At 29.6% G+C, this 21,775-nt stretch overlaps 1 protein-coding gene across 1 annotated transcript in view; it reads left to right on the top strand.

Annotated features, from left to right (window-relative positions):
• The window catches only part of LOC114167045 (uncharacterized), a 49,554-nt gene extending 34,177 nt beyond the window's left edge, over nt 1-15,377 (top strand). Inside the window, exons 3-13 of the mRNA XM_085668137.1 lie at nt 3,439-6,488; nt 6,648-6,908; nt 7,160-7,855; nt 8,023-8,841; nt 9,126-9,812; nt 9,936-10,790; nt 10,945-11,616; nt 11,723-12,568; nt 12,690-13,394; nt 13,496-14,410; nt 14,937-15,377. Of these exons, the coding sequence (XP_085524263.1) occupies nt 3,462-6,488; nt 6,648-6,908; nt 7,160-7,855; nt 8,023-8,841; nt 9,126-9,812; nt 9,936-10,790; nt 10,945-11,616; nt 11,723-12,568; nt 12,690-13,394; nt 13,496-14,377 (9,450 nt within the window). The 5' untranslated portion in view covers nt 3,439-3,461 and the 3' untranslated portion in view covers nt 14,378-14,410; nt 14,937-15,377. The remainder of the gene's footprint in view (nt 1-3,438; nt 6,489-6,647; nt 6,909-7,159; nt 7,856-8,022; nt 8,842-9,125; nt 9,813-9,935; nt 10,791-10,944; nt 11,617-11,722; nt 12,569-12,689; nt 13,395-13,495; nt 14,411-14,936) is intronic.
• The last annotated feature ends 6,398 nt before the right edge of the window (nt 15,378-21,775 follow it).

Here is a 21,775-nt window from a genome sequence, read left to right as displayed (position 1 = left end):
TAACTATAATAATAACAATAATTCTAATTTTATTATTTTTTATTATCGTAACAAAAAGTAAATATAATGTTTTTACGAATTTATATAAAAATTTTGAAATTACTTTTTTAGTTTCTATTTTTGTTCAAAAATATGAAGTTAGTTCTCCAGTTTTTATAGTTTCAAGTTGGTCTCGATTTTTTAAGTATGATGCAATTTTATATTTTTTTCATTAAATTTTTTGAATTGGACCAAGGTGTTTTCATCAAAATTGAAGTTGTAAATAATGATAATTTGCTTTGTTAGTATAATTAACATAATCTTAGTGTCAATTTTGATGAAAAAGTATTGTTCCGCTTCAAGAAATTTAACAAAAAAAAAATCAAATTACATCAATATTTAAAAAATCGAGATCAAATTGATATTAAGAAAATACTAAAAGACTAGCTTAACATTTTTGGACAAAATAATGAATAAAAAAATAATTCAACCAAAATTTTAACATTCTAAAATATTAATTAAAGATCCATCGCTGGTCTTACATAAACAAACCTGGTATAATACGGAGAAGCAAATCTAACAACCAAATTTATGACACTTATTCTACCTCGGATTTGTTATATGACACAAAGGATATTTCACTTGCCATTTGCTATTGCAAAGAAAGTCCCATAGAGAACCTTGCTCTTGACTCTACTAATAGGAATTTTATTTTATTTTTCTATATTTTTATTGAGAATGATATAGTCTCTTAGACAAATTACGAAACTGTAAATACTTCAAGATACTACTAAAAAGTGAACAAGAAATATAACACAAAAGACTCTAACTTGCATTATAGAACATTATTGTGCACTATAATAACCTCCTAATTTTTAACACCAATACCTATCCCTCGGTTATACATATCCTGGTTTTAAATTAGTAAAATATGTTTTATTTATTAGATAATTTTAAAAACTTATATTAACTTTTGTTTTCTTTTCCTTATTTTTGTACTTTATTTTTAAGTCACAATTTGATATACTTTTATAATTATACGACCTTTATGTGATTGTTATTTAATATATTGTAATTTATTTCTTGATATATAATGTTTGAAAAAAATGTATCCTTATTGAATATTTAAAAATATTAAGTGATATTTTATTTTTTGTAAGAAAAATATTTAATTAATATTTGAGATAGTAAGTATTTAATTCTTAACCATCGAGAATGGAAATGAAGATGGATTTTCATCTTGGTGATGAAAATGAATTGAGTATGACAAATGAACCGTTATCACGGATATTTTCTCAATCCACCTCAATTTTACAAAATATTTCTTTAATGACTAGATAAGGGTGTGAGAATAAGTAATACTCAATTTTTTTTTTAAATTGGATTCAGTAAAAAGCTGAATATGTACATATCTTCTGTATCTCTTTATCTTAACATACATCCCGTCATTGTTTTAAATTAGTAAAACACCTTTAATTTATTAGTTAATTTTAAAAACTTATATTAAGTTATCTTTTATGTTTAATTCGTACCTTATTTATTTATTTATGTAACACAAATTTGATATTTTTTTACTTTTTTTTCATTATTATTTGACTTTTATTTAATTGTTATTTAATTCTCATATTTAATATTTATATCATTATAATTTCTTTTTTGATATTTGACTGTTGAGAAAATTTTATAATATCATATTTTATTTCGATTTAATTTTTGTAAAAAAGTTAACTAATATAATATTTGAAAGAATAAAGAAGTGGGTATGAATGCACGTATGGGTATAACCCATTTTTTATTGAAGATGAGGAAGTCAGAACAAATCGGTTTTTTTATGCTTGATAATTACTAAAATGAGTAATTTTTAAAAAAGTTACTGAAATGAAAAAATCATATTAAACTTATTATATGATTTTAAAAGAACAAGTAGTATGTCACAAATACAACTTTATTAGAAATAAATACGTTGTTCACAACAAACAACAAATACGACTTTCAGCTTGTTATGAATATTAATAGAGCGAAGTATTTTAATTTTTATTAAAAAAACAAAGTCGTATGTGAATTGGGTGACTTGGGACAAGTTACAATTCTTATTGAAGACTTCTTTAACATATAAATCGTACGTGTGGTGTACGGCTTCTTTGGAACGAAATCTACGACTTAATGTTTTATATTTTCTTATTTTTTAGTTGAAATGATAAATTTAGTTTTATTATGATTGATGCTTAATTTTTTTTATACTTAATAAATTGTATTAAAATAATATAAAATAAATAATAGAATACGTATTATTAAAAAATTAAAAAAAGAAGGAAAAAATATTATTAGATAAAAAAAAAATTTATAAGAGAAAATAATAAAATATATCGTAAATGATCGTATTATTTTTGAAAGAGTAATCAAATAATATGACTATTTATAATATATTTTATCATTTTTCCTAATAATATTTTTTTTCTCTCTCTAATACTCTTTTTTCCTTCTTTCTTTAAATATTTAATAATATTTCTTCCATTATTTATTTTATGTTATTTTAATACAATTTATTAAGTACAGAAAAGCAATAGCCATCTCTCATAATAAAACTAAATTTATCATTTCAACTAAAAAATAAAAGATAGAAGATATTGAAGTCGTAGACTTCTTTTCAAAGGAGACACGACAAACTCGATTTATATGTTTAATAAGTCGTCAATGAGAATTACGACTTATTGTCCTGAGTCGCCCAAGACTTTGTTTTGGTAATAAAAATTAAAATACTTCGCTTTATTAATATTCATATCAGGCTGTAGTCGTATTTGTTGTGTACCACTTGTTTATTACTAGTAAAGTCATATCAGTGCCATACGACTTTTTTGAAATAGTATAAGTCTGATAAAACTTTCCTATATTGGTGATTTTTTTAAACAAATTGCCTATTTCAGTAATTATCAAGTATAATTACACCATGAACATAAAAAAACTAAAAAATTTCATACCTATAAAGTATAGTAATGTGGATGAGAATGAATTTTGACAGAAGGATGAGTATGAGACAATCAAACTCATACTTATTCCTCCTTGTTACCATCATATGATGAGATAGTCAAACCCACATATCATATGTCCCGCCTTGCATATGTGTTATTTCTTTTATTATAATTAAAAAATTGTAATTAAGAAATTTATTATTATTATTATTATTATAATTATTTAAATAAAAAATATTATTTAATTTATAAAATGTGTATACATAAAAATAATTATATTGTATTAATTATGATAATATTTATGGTGAATAGTAATTATAAATTACTAACTTAATATAATTAATTATGTTTATAAAAATGATAAAAGAACATGGACATAAACTAGTATTTATGAAACACAATCTTTCATCTAATTATTGATTAGTTAGTTACCTTCAACTATACTCTCTCATAAATAATATTAGTCTGTGATTTACTTGTACGCATGCAGAAAAGATGTAGTTGAGATGTAGCATGGCTGCTGCTCTAATAACATGTTATCATTTCTTGACATCGTCACCTCGAGCAAAGGCGTGGCTAAAGAAGCAATTGATTCAACTGGACTTGTACGAGGCAAGAGTTGATCAAGTAAAAGATGTTGTGGAGAAGCTCAAGAAGAAGAGAGATTCTATTCAACATACGGTTGACGAGGAAGAACGTCGACATGGAAGAAAAATTCACGTTGAAGTTAAAGAATGGATGGAGAGTGTGGATAAACTCATTCGCGCATATAAGGATTTCGACGACGATGAAATATGCCATAAACGTGCGGTGTTTGAGTTTTTCGACAGTGGTTACCTTCCCAGGCCAGGGATAAGGTATCGTCGAAGTAGAAAAGCAAAAGATATCACAAAGCAGGCAAATGGGTTACTGCAAAATGCAAAGTTTGACATTTTATCTTATTGGTCTGGCCCACCCTCCATGGCTGCCTTTTTTTCCAACCTTGGTTATGAAAGCTATACATCAAGAAATGACACTGTGAAAAAGATTACTGATGAATTTCAAAAGCCAGGTGTTAGAATGATCGGTCTTCATGGGTTGAGTGGCGTTGGCAAGACATCTTTAGTCAAAGAGGTTGTGAAGAAAGCCTTGAAAGATAAGATGTTCGAAGTGGTGACCATGGCAAGTGTGACAAAAAACCCTGATGTAAGAAAAATCCAAGGACAAATTGCTGATATGTTGGGATTTGTATTGGAGGAGGAAAGTGACATTGCAAGAGCTGCTAGGATACATAAAATATTGAATAATGAGAATAAGAGCACGCTCATAATCCTAGATGATCTTTGGGAAGAAGTGAACTTTAACCTGCTAGGGATTCCATGTGAATTAGAGAAAGAAGATGGCGTAACAAATGTCCAAGGAAAATCCCTTGATGTTGATAGCTTGAAGAATGTTAGTGATGGAAAATCCCCTGATGTTGATATCTTGATGAATGTTGATGGTTCTAAGAATATAAATAAAGGAAAATCCCCTGTTGATGCTTCTGATCGAGTGAAAGCGGAAAATTTTGTTCCTCAATACAAAGGGTGCAAGATTTTGATGATTTCTGAAATCAAACAAGTGTTGTTAACTCAAATGGAAGGGAAAGAAGAGAGTATTTTCCCCGTGGATGTCTTAAAGGAGGAGGAAGCAGAGATGTTGTTCAAGAAAAAGGCAGGAATAAGTGATAAGAATTCTGAATATGACAAATTAGCAGCTCAAATTGCCAGCAAGTGTAAAGGGTTGCCAATGACTATAGTTACTACTGCAAGGGCATTGAAAAATAAGAGCCTTTCTGTATGGGATCAAACTAATCGAAAACTTGAATCTCAAAACTTAACTGGAGTACCTGAATTTTCTACGAAGTTGAGTTATGAACTTTTAGAAGATGAGGAACTTAAGTACACATTCTTGCTTTGTGCTCGCATGGGTCATGACGCATTGATTATGGACTTGGTGAAATATTGTATTGGTTTTGGTTTTCTTCAGGGAATCAACACAGCAAGGCAAACCAGAGACAAATTATTTATGTTGGTTGCAAAGTTAAAAGAGGCAGGTTTGTTGTCTGACAGTTATTCAAGTGACCATTTTACCATGCCAGATACTGTTCGCAGAGCAGCTTTGTCCATAGCATATAAAGAAAATCAATTGTTTACAATGACAAATGGAAGGCTAGATGAATGGCCAGATAAACTTCAAAGGTATGCTGCAATTTCCTTACATCATTGTGATTTCATTGAAGATTTTCCTGGGAAGTTAAATTACCCAAGACTTAGAGTCCTTGAAATAGTTAATAATATTCCACGTCCGAAAATACCCAAAAACTTCTTCAAAGGAGTGAAAGAACTTAGAGTGTTGATATTGACCGGTATTCATCTCCCCCTCATTGATTCATCAGTTTCATCCTTGTATAAACTTAGAATGCTTTGTTTGGAGCAATGTTCCATGCTAGATGAGGAATTATCCATCATAGGAGTGCTGAAAAGGTTAAGAGTTCTTAGTCTTTCAGGATCTGATATTAAAAGTTTGCCAAATGAGTTGAATGAGTTAAAAATGCTACAAATTTTTGACATAAGCAATTGCCCTAAACTTAAAAAAATTCCACATGGTGTCATATCTAGCATGGTAAGTCTGGAGGAGTTGTATATGAGAAATACCTTGATTCAATGGGAGGATGAAGAACAAACACGTCAAAGTAAAATAGCTCTTCTTTCTGATTTGAATCATTTGAATCAATTGACAACTCTAGACATACAAATCCCAAATGTTTCCTATTTGCCAAAGAATTTGTATTTTGACAAGTTAGATAGTTACAAGATTGTTATTGGAGATTTGAGTTCATTTTTAGAGACTGGTTTCCAAATGCCAGAGAAATATGAAACATTGAAATTTTTGGCTGTACAATTGGAAAATGGATCTGACATTCATTCTCTAATGGGGATCAAAATGTTGTTTGAAGGAGTTGAAAATTTGTTTCTAGAACTTAATACTGTCCATGAAAAGCACAACAGTGTCCATGAAGCTCATAATATTGTCCACGACCTCTTTTATAGATTGAATTTGAAAGGATTTCCATATCTGAAACATTTGTGGATTGTAAATAATTCTACCATTCAATCTCTCATCCATCCAAAGGACAGGCAATACCCTGAGAAAGCTTTTCCAAAATTGGAGTCACTAAGTCTCTATAATCTCAAGATGGATGAAATATGCTCATGTAAACTTTCAGAACCCTCCTTTGGTAAACTGAAAGTCATTAAGATTAATCTCTGTGGTGAATTGAAGAATGTATTCTCAATCTCCATGGTTGGGCTTTTAAAAGTTCTTGAAACAATTGAAGTTTCCGAATGTAGCTCTTTGAAGGAAGTTATCTATGTGGGACCACCTATCAACCCTGAAAAAACTGTGATTCCTATGCTTCCTGAATTACGCTATTTGAAGTTGCATTCTTTGTCTAAATTCATTGGGTTTGATGCCACTCCTTATATAGAAGGAGAGGAAAGAAAACTTTTCCACGAAAAGGTGCGTTTAAAATTATCCTTTAAATTTCTTAATCTTTTAGAACTAAAATTTCTTTTTTCACATTTTTGTTCTGTTCAACTAAAAAAAGGAAAGTGTTTGTAAGGAGTTAAACTTTAAAATCAACTCCTTAGTTTTTTAAAATCATGTGTCTCTTTGCAGGTTGGAGTTTCAAAATTACAGAGACTAGAGTTGTCCTCGATCCAAATTGATGTAATATGGAGTGTCAGGAGCCAATCTTCAGAAATATTATCTTTTGAAAATTTGACACATTTGGACGTGAATGGTTGTTGGAAACTAAAATCTTTGATGTCATTTACAATGGCCAATTGTCTGGTGAATCTTCAAAGCCTTTATGTAAGTGACTGTAAAAAGATGAGTTGTATCTTCCTACCTAAACAAGATACAGAGAAGGATATTATGGTAAGAAAATCGGTCTGGTTAGATTCAATGCTACAATTTGAAATTGCACACCCACAATCGATGTTTCAAATAGTACAATAACTGATGTTGATTGTTTATAGATCTATAATGTTATATTAGTCCATTTCAAATTTTAAGAGTTTTTAATGTTTGTTATAATCAAAGTACTTATTGCTTTTTCTTTTTGTTGATTTGGTTTCTCTATTTTATAAATAATTTGACTAACTTATGACTGTTGTGTACCAAAACAGGGTAGCATCTTTCCAAAATTGAAGAATATGAAACTTTCCAACCTGATTAGTCTGAGTAAGATATGGTATCCCAAACTCCCTTCAGACTCCTTTTACACACTAGAAACTCTAATTATCGAGGAGTGTCACAAACTTGAAAATGCAGTGGAAAGAATATTTGGGAGTCTATGCAACTTGAGAGTTACAAATTGCAGGTCCATGGAAGCCATATTTAATATATGTGAGCAAGTCGGGGATGTAGCTAATAACTTGCAAGATGTTCATTTAGAAACACTCCCAAAATTGGAGATTGTATGGAGAATTAATAATAAAGACCTCGTAGGGATTCCCAAGTTTAACAATCTAAAGAGGATCTTGGTTCAAGATTGTGAGAGCTTGGAATATATATTTCCATTTTATGTAGCCAAGAATCTTGATAATCTTGAATCTCTTGTGGTTTGTGATTGCTGTGGACTGAATGAAATTGTTGCCAAAAGGGAAGTTACCAACACGGATAGAGCAAAATTTAACTTTCCTAAACTAAGCACCATCAAATTTTCAGACCTGCCAAAACTTACGAGTTTTTACCCAACGGCTTATGATTTATCCTGTCCATTGAATGAGTTGTCTATTAAATTTTGTAACAATCTGGAACCATTCAACAACGGAACCGAGCATGCACAAAGAAATCATTTACATGTATTCTTTCCTGAAGAGGTACTAGTACTGCATCCTTCAACTCTTTATCATCACTTTCTAATTCTTGCAAAAATAAATAGAAAATGATCAAAGTGGAAACAAATTCTTCCACTTTTATTTAAATATATGTACATATATATATATGAATGTACTAATCCTTTTCTTTACATGTTTATAATTTATAGGTAATCAATAACATAAAGTCCATGCAAATTGAGTTTTGGCATGCAAAGTCACCAAGCAGTTATATGGGTAAAGGGAACCATCGAAGGGATAACTTAGAAGAGCTTTCCTTATCTAGATTAATGAATACTGAGATTTTATACTCTTTCCTACATAGAAATCCTAATTTGAAGAGCCTATCACTGAATAATTGTTACTTTGAAAATATATTGCCTCTAAAGGAAGATACTGAAATTGAAAACTTGGGAGTAGTTCCAAATCTGAAAAGCTTGATGTTGATAGACTTGCTGAATCTCAAAGAGATAAGCTTTGAACCCGCCATAATTCTTGAAAGGTTAGAGTTCTTGATTTTGAAGAACTGTTGTAATATGATTACAATAGCACCTTCCTCTGTATCTTTTACTCGCTTGAAAAATCTAGAAGTGGTCAAGTGTGATCGATTACAAAGTCTAATGTCAGCATCTACTGCAAAAAGTTTGGTTCAGCTCAACACCATGAAAGTAGTGAAATGTGAATCCCTGATGGAAATAGTAAGAAAGGATGGACAAAAATCTGACAGAGTTGTTTTTCAACAATTGAAAGCCCTAGAGCTTGTTTCACTTAAGAACCTCAAGAGTTTTTGTGTCTCTGATTGTGACTTTGAATTTCCATCTTTGGAGAAATTGGTTGTGAGCGCATGTTATAATATGGATAAATTTTCAGAAACAGTCACCAGCTCACCAATTTTACAAAATGTACATGTTGTACATGGAAAAGAGAACAAACGATTCTGCTGGGAAGGAGATATAAATGCTACAATACAAAAAATGTTCGAGGAAATGGTATGTAATTATGTATGTTTTCTTGATTAAATTTTTCTTTTCTATTTTGTTATTTTTAAAAGTTAACTTCAAACCATGAAATTACTTAAAAAATTGTGTGAATTTGTGGGTAATAGAAAACAAGTCAAAGAATTATGTTTTTGGCTTCAGTTATCATTTTAAAGAACCGAAATATGAAAAACGCTACCCAATTATTATCTAACCAAAATGTACAAGAAAAATCAATAACAAGTTGTCTTTGAGTGAGTCATTACACAATGAACTTACACAATATATATTCACAGAAATTTTTTGAAGGCATGGAGGAGATAAGCCTTTCGGAACATCAAGAACTACACGAAACTTGGCAACGAGGAGCTGGTCTGCAAAAGAAAAATAGCTGGTTTTATAGTTTGAAAATTTTGAAGCTTGAGAACTGTGTAATTCAACCATGTGCAATTCCATCTAATATTCTTCCTTATTTGATGAGCTTAAAAGAACTGCAAGTACGAGGTTGCAACAATGTAGAGGTAATTTTTGAGATGAATGCTGAAGAGAGTACTGCATCAGCAATCCACTTGCAAAAATTGACTTTAGAAAAGTTACCACACCTTAAGGATGTGTGGGAAAGAAATGATAAAGGAACCAAGAGCTTTCAAAATCTGAAGCTAGTCAATGTCAGTGAATGTAGAGACCTGCAAACTGTGTTTCCTTTTACCTTGGCAAAAAGTCTTAAGAAGCTTGACGAACTTAAAATAATGCATTGCCATGGATTGCATGAAATTGTTAGAAAGGAAGAGGACACAACAGCTGTGTTTGTGTTCCCTTGCTTAACTACACTGAAACTTGCTGATCTGCCAGAGCTCCTTTACTTTTACCCAGACTCATTTACTTTGGAATGCTCTACGTTAAAGGAACTAGTCGTGTGGAAGTGTCCAAAGATGGAGCTATTTGGAAGTGCTAACAGACAATCCATTTTCTTTGATCTGAAGGTAATTAAGTAACATGCAATGAACACTTTTATTTTATCCGTATCTCTCTCTCTATGTATATATTTTAAGTTTCACCTTTTAATACTCTCAGTCCTTGCTTTTTATTTGATTTTCTTTCACTAGGACATTAGCAACCTTGAAGTATTGATACTTGGCTGGGAACACACATTGGCGTTAAGGACAATGCTGGGAGAACCTATGGACAACCTCAAATATTTAAATGATATTCAGCTTGTATTTATTATTGATGAGAACGAAAGACCTGATTTTCCCATTCAAATACTCCAGAAGATGCCCAATTTAACAAAATTGACTATACACCATTGCAGTTGGCTCGAGGTATTTCAAACTCAAATCCCAGAAATTGTTGAGAAAAGGGTGCTTACACACTTGAAATCATTGAGACTGAATGGTGTGTCGAAACTCCAGTCAATTGGGTCAGAGGACTCACCATGGTTAAACCTGCTTTGTGACAGTGAAAAGCTCCAACATTTAGAGGTTGTCAATTGTCCTGATTTGAAAACACTAGTGCATTTTACTCCTTCACCTTCAGTGTCTTTTAAGCATGTGAAAGAAATGTACATAGCCAATTGTCAAGATATGAAGTATTTATTCACATTACAAGCAGTGAATAACTTAGAGAACCTTGAGTATATAGAAGTCAATAACTGTGAATCAATGGAAGCAATAGTCTTGAAAGTTGAGGATGACAAAGAGATCCAATTACAGCGGTTAAAACACATAGATCTAAATCATTTATCAAGCTTGAAATGCTTTTATTCAGGTGATGCCACTTTGCAGTTGCCCTCCTTGATCCAAGTGGACATATGGATGTGCCCCAAGATGGAGTTTTTCTCTAGAGGACGCATACAGCTGAATTCTTCATTTAGAGGAATTGAAGCTTTAAACGTCTCAAGGGATGAATTGGTCTTCTACCTTGATCTTAACTCTTCGGTAAAAAAGGTGTTCCTACAACAGGTAATTCTGAATCAATTAATTATGACTCTAGTTTGAGTGAATTTAAAGAATATAAGACAATAACCATTGTAGATTTGTAGTGTTGTTTTATAGATAAACAAAGCCGAGCAGGAAATGGATATATCTGATGATAAAAGTATTGTAATATTTACAGGAGTTTTTTCAAGCCGTGGACCCGGTTTGTAAACTTGGTCTGGAAAACAAATGGTGGGCCAATATGGAAACTTTGAAGCTGCAAAACTGCACTCTATCATATGCAATTCCATCTTACATTCTTGCTCTTTTAAAGAACTTAAAGGAGCTAGAAGTACGAGATAGCAACCAAGTAAAGGCAATTTTTGATATAAATGACGACACTGAGATTAACGAAACAGAATCCCAATTGAAGATATTGACATTAATTGGCCTATCAGAGCTGACACATGTGTGGGAAAAGGACACTCACAGAATTCTCATCTTTCGCAATCTACAACAGGTTGTTGTTAGTAATTGTGCAAAGCTGCAAATTTTATTTCCTACTTACCTGGCAAAAGGTCTCAAGGATCTTAATAAGCTTAAAATATATAAATGTAAAAATTTGCAAGACTTAGTTGAACAGGAAGAAACAACATGTGTTACAGAAAAGTTTGTGTTCCCTTGTCTAGAGGATTTGGAACTCCGTAACTTGCCCCGGGTCACTTGTCCTAAAATGTTCACTCTGGAATTCCCCTCCGTAAAATTCTTAGATGTGAGGAGTTGTGATGGTTTAGGGTTATTTAAGAGTGTATATGATCCCATGGGTGAGGGTACTTCAAGCAGCAGACTTCCTCTTATATCAGATCCAAAGGTAAGTGAAGCATCAGAGAATCTGCAATTACAACTTTTTTATCCTTTCACCTTTTATCTAATTCACATGTCTTTCGATCTGATTCGTTTCTGGCTCTAATTGTTAGGTCATTTCCAACCTGGAGAAACTGACTCTTGAGTGGAAACAAATTTTGCCATTAAGCTTATGGCTTAAGTCACAACAATCTACAGAAGGCCTCCCAAATTTAAACAGCATTTACGTGTCTTTCTTTGGCGCCAAGGAGAATGAAATACCCATGTTGCCCATTGAAATACTCAAGGCTCCAAATTTAATAGAAATGAATGTAATGCATTGTGAAAGTCTCGAGAATTTCCTTGTTCAAAATGCTAAAATTGGCGAGGAGGAGATGTTAGGAAAGTTAACAATGTTGAGCCTATCTGATGTGTCCACTACACAGTTATTTGAGTTAAAGTACTCCTCAAGTTTAAACATCTTTGAGAGGCTCCACAGATTATTTGTTTCCCACTGTCCCCATTTGACAACATTAGGAGTACATTCTACTTCTACAGTGTCTTTCTCTTGTTTGAAAGAAGTGTCTATATACAACTGTCCAAACTTGAAGAACTTATTTACATCTTCAGCTGCCAAAATGTTAATGAACCTCGAGGAGATTAGTGTCTTCGAATGTAAATCACTAACAGAAATAGTGGTTAAAGAGGGAGATGCAACTTCTGAAGCCATTAAATTTGAGCGACTCCACACCATTTATCTACAATCTTTAACAAGTTTAGTATGCTTTTATTCCGGTAGTGAGACTCTGCAATTATCATCTCTGAAAATTGTGACAATATCGAGCTGCCCCAACATGGAGATTTTCTCCCAAGGAATTGAATCCCTTATGGGAATTACGTTATCCATAGACCTGGAACCAAATGATTTACCTCCTCCACAAGATCTAAACACCAGAATAAAAGGGATATCACAACGAAAGGTAAACATTTCAAGGATGTGTTTGGAACGATATTTATAATTTATTTAACCTTATCATATTCAATGCATATTCATAAGTAATTTATAAAATTTATAGAAGTAAACTTTTGTAATGTTTTCAGGAGTTTATTGAATCAGTGGACAAGGAGTGTTTTTCTGATTATCTTAAGCTACAAGAAGATCCACATTGTAACTTTCGCCTGCAAAACCGATGGTTGAGCGATTTGGTTAGTTTGAAGCTTCAAAACTGTACTCTGTCATGTGCAATTCCATCCCATATTCTAGCTCTTCTAAAGAGCTTAGAAGAGTTGGAAGTACGGGATAGCACAACAGTAGAGGTACTTTTTTATATGAATGACAGTGAGAGTATGGAGATAGCATCCCGGTTGAGGATTTTGACCTTAGAAGGGCTATCGAAGCTGACACGTGTTTGGGAAAACAACAAAAATGGAGTTCTCATCTTTCCAAATCTGCAACAGGTAGTTGTTAGCGATTGTAAAAAATTGAAAACCCTATTTCCTTCTTCCCAGGTAAAAAATTTTAAAAGTCTCAAAGGAATTAAAATAAATTTTTGTGATGAGTTACGAGAAATTGTAGAAAAAGAAGAAGACAGAGAAGAAAAGTTTGTGCTCCCTTGTTTAGAGAAGTTGAATCTTTCTTTGTTGTCAAAACTCACTTGCTTTTACCCTGAAACATTTGCTTTGGAATGCCCAGCCTTAAATGAATTATCTGTGTCTGATTGTGATGAATTGGAGTTGTTTCAATGTGCACATTCCACGGGTGAGGGTACTTCAGTTAACAGACGACCTCTGATCTCAAGTCTAGATGTAAGTGCGCAACAAAGAATCTACACTCTAAGTTGTTTCCCTTTTTTTTGTCTAAGTCAGTTCTTAATTTCTATTGAATTTGATTTTGCTTTAATTGTTAGGTCATTTCAAACCTGAGAGAATTGAATCTCGATTGGAAACATATTCTGGCATTAAGATCAAGGTTTAGGTCTGAAAAATTTAAAGGGGTCTTCAAATTTGTAAACAAAATGTTACTGGACTTGGACGGTGATGTGGGTGAGATGCCTATAGTGCTCAATGAAATACTCCATAAAGCACCCAATTTAATAGAAATGATGATGGTTATGCAAAAATGCAATAATCCGGAGATTTTCCTTGCTCAAAACCCCAAAATGGGTGAGGATGGGATGCTCTTACAGTTAAGAAAATTGATACTAGTCGAAGTATCTGCTATCCGGTCCATCCAGTCAGAGAACTCATCGTGGTTAAACACAATCTGCGAGAAGGTTCACGAATTACATGTCTTTGAATGCCCTGATGTTGAAACAATAGGAGTGCATTCTACTTCTACAATGTCTTTCTCTTTTCTGAAAAAAGTGTTTGCAAGCGACTGTCCCAAATTGCAGTATTTATTTACATCTTCAGTCGCCAAGAAGTTAGTGAACCTCAAAGAGATCATGGTCACAGAATGTAAATGTCTGAAAGAAATAGTGTCAAAAGAGGGAGATGAACATGAACAGAAAGGAGAAGGTGAAGATGAAGATGAAAATGAGATGATATTCATGAATCTTGAGATTTTGACTCTTATCTCATTAGACAACTTTGAAAGCTTTTACACGGGGAGTTCCACTTTGAATTTCCCATCCTTGAGAAGAGTGAGGGTTGACAAATGCTTCAGCACCAAAATTTTCCGTCGTCGTGATAAAGTGCCTCCGAAATTTAATGTAATGATAGATGAAATCCGTTGTAAAGGTGATACAAAAGCTCTGATCATGCAACAGTTTGAGGAGGAGGCATCCTGAGTTAGTATGGTGACAAATTCCCTTCACTTGTAAGTTAGTACATTATTTCATTATCTATTCCACTTAGAAATGGAATTGGCATATGCTGAACAACTTCTACTCACTAATTAGTGTGAAGGCCTTCATCATCTAATAACTTTTCTCTGTTTTTGCATTTTACATAAATGAAGAAATATGAAATGTTAAATCAAAATATATATTTTCCCTAATAAGTGTTGGTCATCACTAATCACGTCTTTTTTGTAAATAATTTGGTTCAGGAAATTGTGTCAGCTGAAAGAAACTTGCTGTCGTTGCATTTGCTTATGGTAGGTACCCTTGAAAACATGTTTTCTTCTTTTTATCAAGCACGCCAACAGAGAAGACATGGAATCTTAGTGAGTTTATTTTCCTTCTTACATTTATAAGTGTCCATCTTTGTAAAGCTTGGATCTTAAAATTAATGATAACATTACAAGTTTATTCTTAAAGATTGAAAGGAAAGGAAAGTTCAGACATGAATAGATTTACATTGTTCCACTCTCTAACCATAGATCTTTAAAAAATACTGAAACTGCAGGAATCAGGGGACTCAAAGATGGAAAAGATAGCGACCTGACTACAACTATCAACAAATAGAGGGCTTTTTCTTTGTGTTTAAGTGCATTGTTCATGAATAAAGTTTCCCTATATACCTACAGGAAACGTGAATGCTTCTCAACATATGTATATTTGTTTTTGAATAAGTGTTGTTCTTGTATTCATACAGGAGCTGATGCGTGTTGCTTTAGGAGGTTTGAATTGTTTTAAATTAAGTTCTTGAAGGGTTTTCCATGAATAAATTTGATATGAGTTTATCTGTAGAGAAAGATGCTCCACGGATAAGTTGGAAATTGAGCAATGCATCTCTAGACATGTTGGCTTTCTCTGCCATAAGGTGTTTCATGAACTATACTGCAATGTATGTGTGTGTATGTACTATATTTCTTAAGTTGTAAAATGAATGTCTTTTTTGAATAAAGTTGGCAGAGGCGTGTATTGTTTTTAAGTTATAAAAATATTTGTTCATATATGAAGTTATTACCTCATAGAAACTAAGTCTACTCCAAATGTTTTTCATTGTTTTTCATCAATTTTAGTTCTTATGATTAGAGTTAGATAATGAAACTATTAAGAATTCAAATGAGTTAAAAAAATTACATGAATAAAATAATTGAATAACATTTAAAAAAAAATCTACGAACACTCTCAGCTTTAAGCTTTAACTCGGGAGCAATTTCATGATCTATTGTATGATTGAATCATGACTCTTTGATGATAAATATCCTCAATATCTCCCATCTCTATGTTAATGTTCTTAAATTCCATTTTGCACTTTTATACATCACACTTTTTAGTGACTTATATCATCCATTTTAGCTGATATTTTTTATATAGGAAAAATGGTAGTTTAGATTTGAACTAATTTGGAAAAACTAAGAAACATTGTTTTAATAGAAACGTCATTTTTAAGCAATTTTTCTGTGAAAAAACATTTAGTCAAAATAATTTGCTGAATTTCTAAAAAATATTTTGTAGAAGTTTTTATGTTTTTTTCTTAAAAATATAATATGAAATAAATATTTGTAAGATTTTCTTGTAAACTAGTCTTAGACCCGTATTTATGTGCATTTTTTATGCACATATCGTTGTTTTTTTTTTTAATTTGTGTTAAGAAAATTAATTAGTTATTATTATATTTAAAAAATAATTTATTTATATAATAATATTAAGTGCTATAATTATATATAGTTATAAATATAATATTTAGATACATAGTAAAATAATATAAAAAAGTTAAATAATTAATTATGGGTATATTTTTATAATTAATTAAATAAAAATAAGTAGTATGATTTTAATATTGATTTCTTTAAATTAATGTAATAACATAGAAAGTATAACTAATAATATCAAAAGATTATATTAGTAGTACTACTATTAATAATAATAAAAAATAATATACATCCTAATAATAATAATAATACAAATAATAATAATAAAATTAAAAAATAATATTTAGATATAGATTTGTCTGTTTTAAATTATAAAATTGGGTTAGAGATGTTTATTAAAATCATATTGTTATATGATTAAAATTTATCATTAAACTTTTGAATTATATATTATACTAAGATGAGATGTATGTATATGTACATATCTCAAATAAATTAAATTCATCATTATCTAACAAATTATCATGTTTTAAAGATTTTTCAAGGTTTAATCATTTTTCTTTAAAAAATGTATAATCTAGTGACTTTAATTTTCTAACACTAAATAAAAAAATATCCTCATATATTTTAAATTGTTCAAATATACTTTGAAGTGTGATAATTGTTTTATCTACAATATATTATAAGTAATCAATTTTAAATGATTCTTGAAGAGATTTTACAATTTTATTCTCTACGATTTTATCAAATTGTTTCTTTATTAGTCTAATATGTTTTTCACAACTGAAGTTCTTCTCAACTTTATAGTAAGCCGTTTTTATTCCTAAATTTAAATTATCTTTCTACAAAAACTTAATTTTGAATTATGCTCCAATTAATCTATTATTTTCAAAGACTAACCCCTAATCTAAGTAATAGTTTTGTAGAAAAATTTCAATTCCTCATCAAGATATATACAAAAAAAAAAAATTCTCAAAACTTGTAAATCGAAAAGTATTGAAAATAAAAATTGAGCAGAATAAATTTCTAATTCTAATACAAATTCAAAACAGAATAAAAACAACAACACTAAAAAAAACATACTAACCAGAAATCATGATGATGAAGACATTGGTACACACTAACAATATGAGATTCAAGAAATGTAATGTGTCAAAACTAGAAAAGAATGACTCTTAGAAAAGAAGCAAGTAAGGAGAGATAAGAGAAGTCACAAAAGAAATAAAAAAGGGAATAGAATACATATTGATTATAAGAGAATAAAGATAAATAATCCTTCTTTTTTTCGTAAACAAAATTATAATTTACTAAATAAAGATTTTAATTCTTTAATAATCATTTTTAATACTAATAAAAGTTAATCGACACTAATAATAATTTAATTAAATTTTACTCTCAAACATCAACTTATAATTATTTTAATAGAGCTTTATTAGTAATAAAATATTTTTTGAGAATTTATTTTTTTAAAACATAATTTTATAATTAATTTAATAAATTTTTATTAGTAAAAAAAATTGATGCATTTTTTTCTTAAACATAATTTTATAATTAATTTAATAAAAAAATATTAGTAATAAATATATTATTTTTTGAAGCTGGACACCTAAAGCATATTGTGCAGCCCATACAGGATAAATACAACAAAAAAGTTGAAATTGATGTTAAGAAACAATATTATTTAACCTTGGTATTGTATACGTATGGGTTAGTGTGTTTTTTAAACTTATATTAAGAAAATTTACTATATTTAAATAAATAATTTATTTATATTTAACTGTTGTAATTATGTATAATTAAAAATATATATTTAAATAAAGAGTATAGTACGAAAAAAAGTTGAGTATTGAATTACAAGTATTTTTTTATAACAAATTAATTAAAAAATAATATTATTATTTTAATATTGATTTTTTTTATGTTAAAGTAATGGATTATATACAAAGTACAACGTAATGAATAATACTAATAATACTACTGCTAATAATAATATAATCAATATCAATACTAATAATAGCAATAATAACAATAATAATAGGTGAAATATGTTTTTGTCCATTAACTTTTAGTGAAAATTAAAATTAGTAAAATTTTGAAACTTTGGACCAATTTAGTCTTCCATATTTATAAATGCGTGAATTTAATCTTTTTAACCAAATGTTATTAAGTTTAGTTGACGTTTCACATGCGTTTCTCAACTAACATCACAACAAATTTGTAGATTTGCGAGAGAATAATCTATAGCTAATCCCTCGCAAAACAATTTAGCAAAGGATTAGTGAGAAAACGGTGAGAACACTGAATCGTAGCTAAATTATAAGTAGCTAATTAGCAAGGAAATTACTCTGTAGTTAATCCTTAGCAAAATGTTGTAGCAAATTCCTAACTAATCTCTAGCTAATCCCTAACAAAGTGGTTGTAACAAATCTCTCGCTTATCTTTAGCAAAGTGATTATAACAAATCTCTCGTTAATCCCTAACAAAGTGATTGTAGCAAATCTCTCGCTGATCTGTAGCAAATTGATCCCTAGTTAATCCCTCGCCAATTATAATATTTTATCTATAACTAAATCCTAGCTAATCCCTCACCAATTTTAATGCTTATAAAATGCATTTAGTTATCAATATTATGTAAAATTATAATAAAATTGTAATAAATCTTATCAAACAAATTGTATGAAACATGTCAAATTTTACCACTTGTGTTGTGATAGTTTCAATAATGCACAACTTGACATCGAAAAGAAACCCAAATTTATAAGAAAGAAATAAGAGAAAAGTTTATTCTCGCCACAAGTTCTATGTTAAACTGTACATTGCAATTCAGTGTAAGAACACATAGAAGGAACAATAATGAAAAAACAACAAAATTGAGCTAACCAGAGCTACACAAGTTCTTATTTTTATTGTTTTTTCGTAGTTTTTCATAATAAATTATGGTGGCTACTCCAAACTCAATTTTCAAACTCTTTTTATTTTTCAATTCGTTGTCTCATCACGTTTTAATTGCAACTGATAATTTTCATTGGTAGAAATTTTAATTGTTAGAAGTTTTCATTATTAGGAGTTTATATAATTAGGAGTTTTAATTGTATAGGACTTTTCATTGTGTAGGACTTTTCATTATATAATATTATTAGTTCAATAGTTTATAATCTATCATTTTGTATTAGGTATTGTGTATATTATTCAGAAGTTTTGTTTGGATGCGGATGCATAATAAAGATCTTTGAACTAACGGTATATAATACAGTTATCGAAAATAATTTTTTGATAATTTGATTATTTGACGATAAATTTTATCAGGGATTTTATAAATTCGTCAATAAATTTTACAAACAATAAAGTTATCAATAGATTTTATGTTACTAATATTCCATAAAATAATACGAGCCAGTGACAGATTTGATTTATTATCGGCCAATATTGGTCGTCGATAATACCATTTTTTTTAATGTAATAGGGAGTTAATGATATATAGTGAAAGAAGTTTGAAACTTTGTTTCTAAATATATAAATGAATTGTTAGAAATAGTATAAACAATTGTAAATTAATAAAGGGAGTAATTTAATCTAAATTTGTATAGTGCATATTTCCGAATGAAAAGAATAAAATTTTATATAGTGATTGAATGAAATAATTTTGATTAAATCATATTTTATATCTCGGGTTTGTCTTGACAAGTGAAGTAATGTCACCTTAATTGAAGCTAGTTTTAAGCACGTGGCGGTTGTGGATCTTATGGTAATGTATTTTCCCTTCGTCTATATCATGAAATTAATTTCAGTACTTGTTGACCAATCATACGTAGTAAAAAGATCTTATATTAAACTATTTATTTTGATTCCCCATGATGATTCGTAACTTCAATCAATCATTTATTTTTCTTGTACAATTTTAGAGCACGTATTAAGAACATCGTGCGCATGATTTTTTATTTTATTTTGAAATTAATGTGTACGAATCTACGAAATCTGCATATTAATTTAAAAAAATTTCAGCATGAGCCTTTGTGGTACCTTCGTCAACAATTTTAAGCAATAGTTTATTATACAAAACAGTGATATTGTATCAGCAATTTCACACCATGTGCTCTTGCACGAAACTTCGTTAATAAACTTTGTTTTTCGTAAGTCAACTTTCATAAGCAACTGCATGAGACTTAACTAAGTAATTTATATTAAATATTTCATCTTTTAAATTTTCTCATGCATAACTCCTTTTAAGTAACATGGCTTATAAAAGTAATGTCACGTTATTTGATGAGATCTATTAAACGTTGTCTGCAATGCAGCATTTTATATACATATGCTAGATTAGGGTTCAACTAAAAAAATATATAGAGATGCAGGACAAACTTATAAATCTCTTATAAATTATAATGGGAATTCAAAATCATGAAAAAGAAAACATACAGATCCCATCCAAATTAAAGGAAGTCAACATTGCAATTAAACCCAGTTATATCAAAATATATTTAGTTCGAATTTGAAGTTTATCATTATCTTAAACTTTGAAACACTTTGGTTCTCAAAATTTTAAATACATTTCATACATAAAAAAAAAATTAATACAGTTTACTATATGTATTTATTATTTTTAAAGTTTAGTTTACTTAGGATGACTACATGTATTTATTATTTTTAAAGTTTAGAGACTAAGATGTATCAAAATTTGAAACATAAATAAATTTTAATTTTGTATTAAAGTTTAGGAGCTAAAATCATATTTAATATTACATATAAATAATGAAAACACTTGATACACATGTGTGCTATTTTTTTCCTATAATAAAAAATGTAATTAAAATATTAATTATTTCAATAAGTATCAAATAGAAATTACTATTAAATTTACATTAACATTATAAAAGGTATATACATACAGTCATTATATTTTATTAATTTTTTATAACTATTAATTTATTTTTTTTTATAAATTGGTATATAATGACAAACAATTTTTTGTTACTAAATATGTTAACGAAAGATTTTCTTGTAATTTGAAACTACATCATTAGGCTTTTTGAAAAGTTTCATAAATGGGTAACTGCATGTCTGATGCCATATGAATTGATAATAAGTAAATAATTGCAATTGCAAACAATGTTGTCCAATATGTTAGAACTAAAATATCATGCCTTTAGAAAGTAGATTAATAAAACAAAATCAATCTATCGTATTATAGTCTGAAGTAATAGATTGACATCATGACCAAATCATTTTTCATTAACAAATTTGAATTCTGGAAACAAAAAAATAGAGTATATATTAAAAATAAAACTCAAAAGACGACCGGTAGAAAGTTGAGACTTTTCTATACTTTAATATCATAATTTTTATTTTCTGTATGTTCTCTTTCGTAGTTAAAATTAGTGGTAATCGTAATTTTATATATGAGGGAGTTCATAAGGTAGAAAGGAATTGATTTATTTTGTAAAATTTACATCTTCTTTTATGTATTGACCAGAGAGACTTTTATGATCTCTCTTGTTGTAATACTTTTACCTATTTTCTTTCAGTAACGACAGGAAAGAAAAAAAAAAGAAAGAAAAAACTCTCTCTTGTCAGATTTTCTGATTTTATAACTCTTTTTTACTGATTTATATATATTCGTCTAACACCTTTTCACATGGTATGCAATCTCATCTCATGCAAACAATACTAACACGACTTCAAAAGGTAGTCATAAAGAATAAATATT

Source organism: Vigna unguiculata, chromosome 10, assembly GCF_037176805.1.
Source record: "Vigna unguiculata cultivar grain cowpea cultivar isolate G323 ecotype 2 chromosome 10, ASM3717680v1, whole genome shotgun sequence".
Taxonomy (NCBI): Eukaryota; Viridiplantae; Streptophyta; class Magnoliopsida; order Fabales; family Fabaceae; genus Vigna; species Vigna unguiculata.
This window is presented reverse-complemented; position numbering and strand designations above follow the sequence as displayed.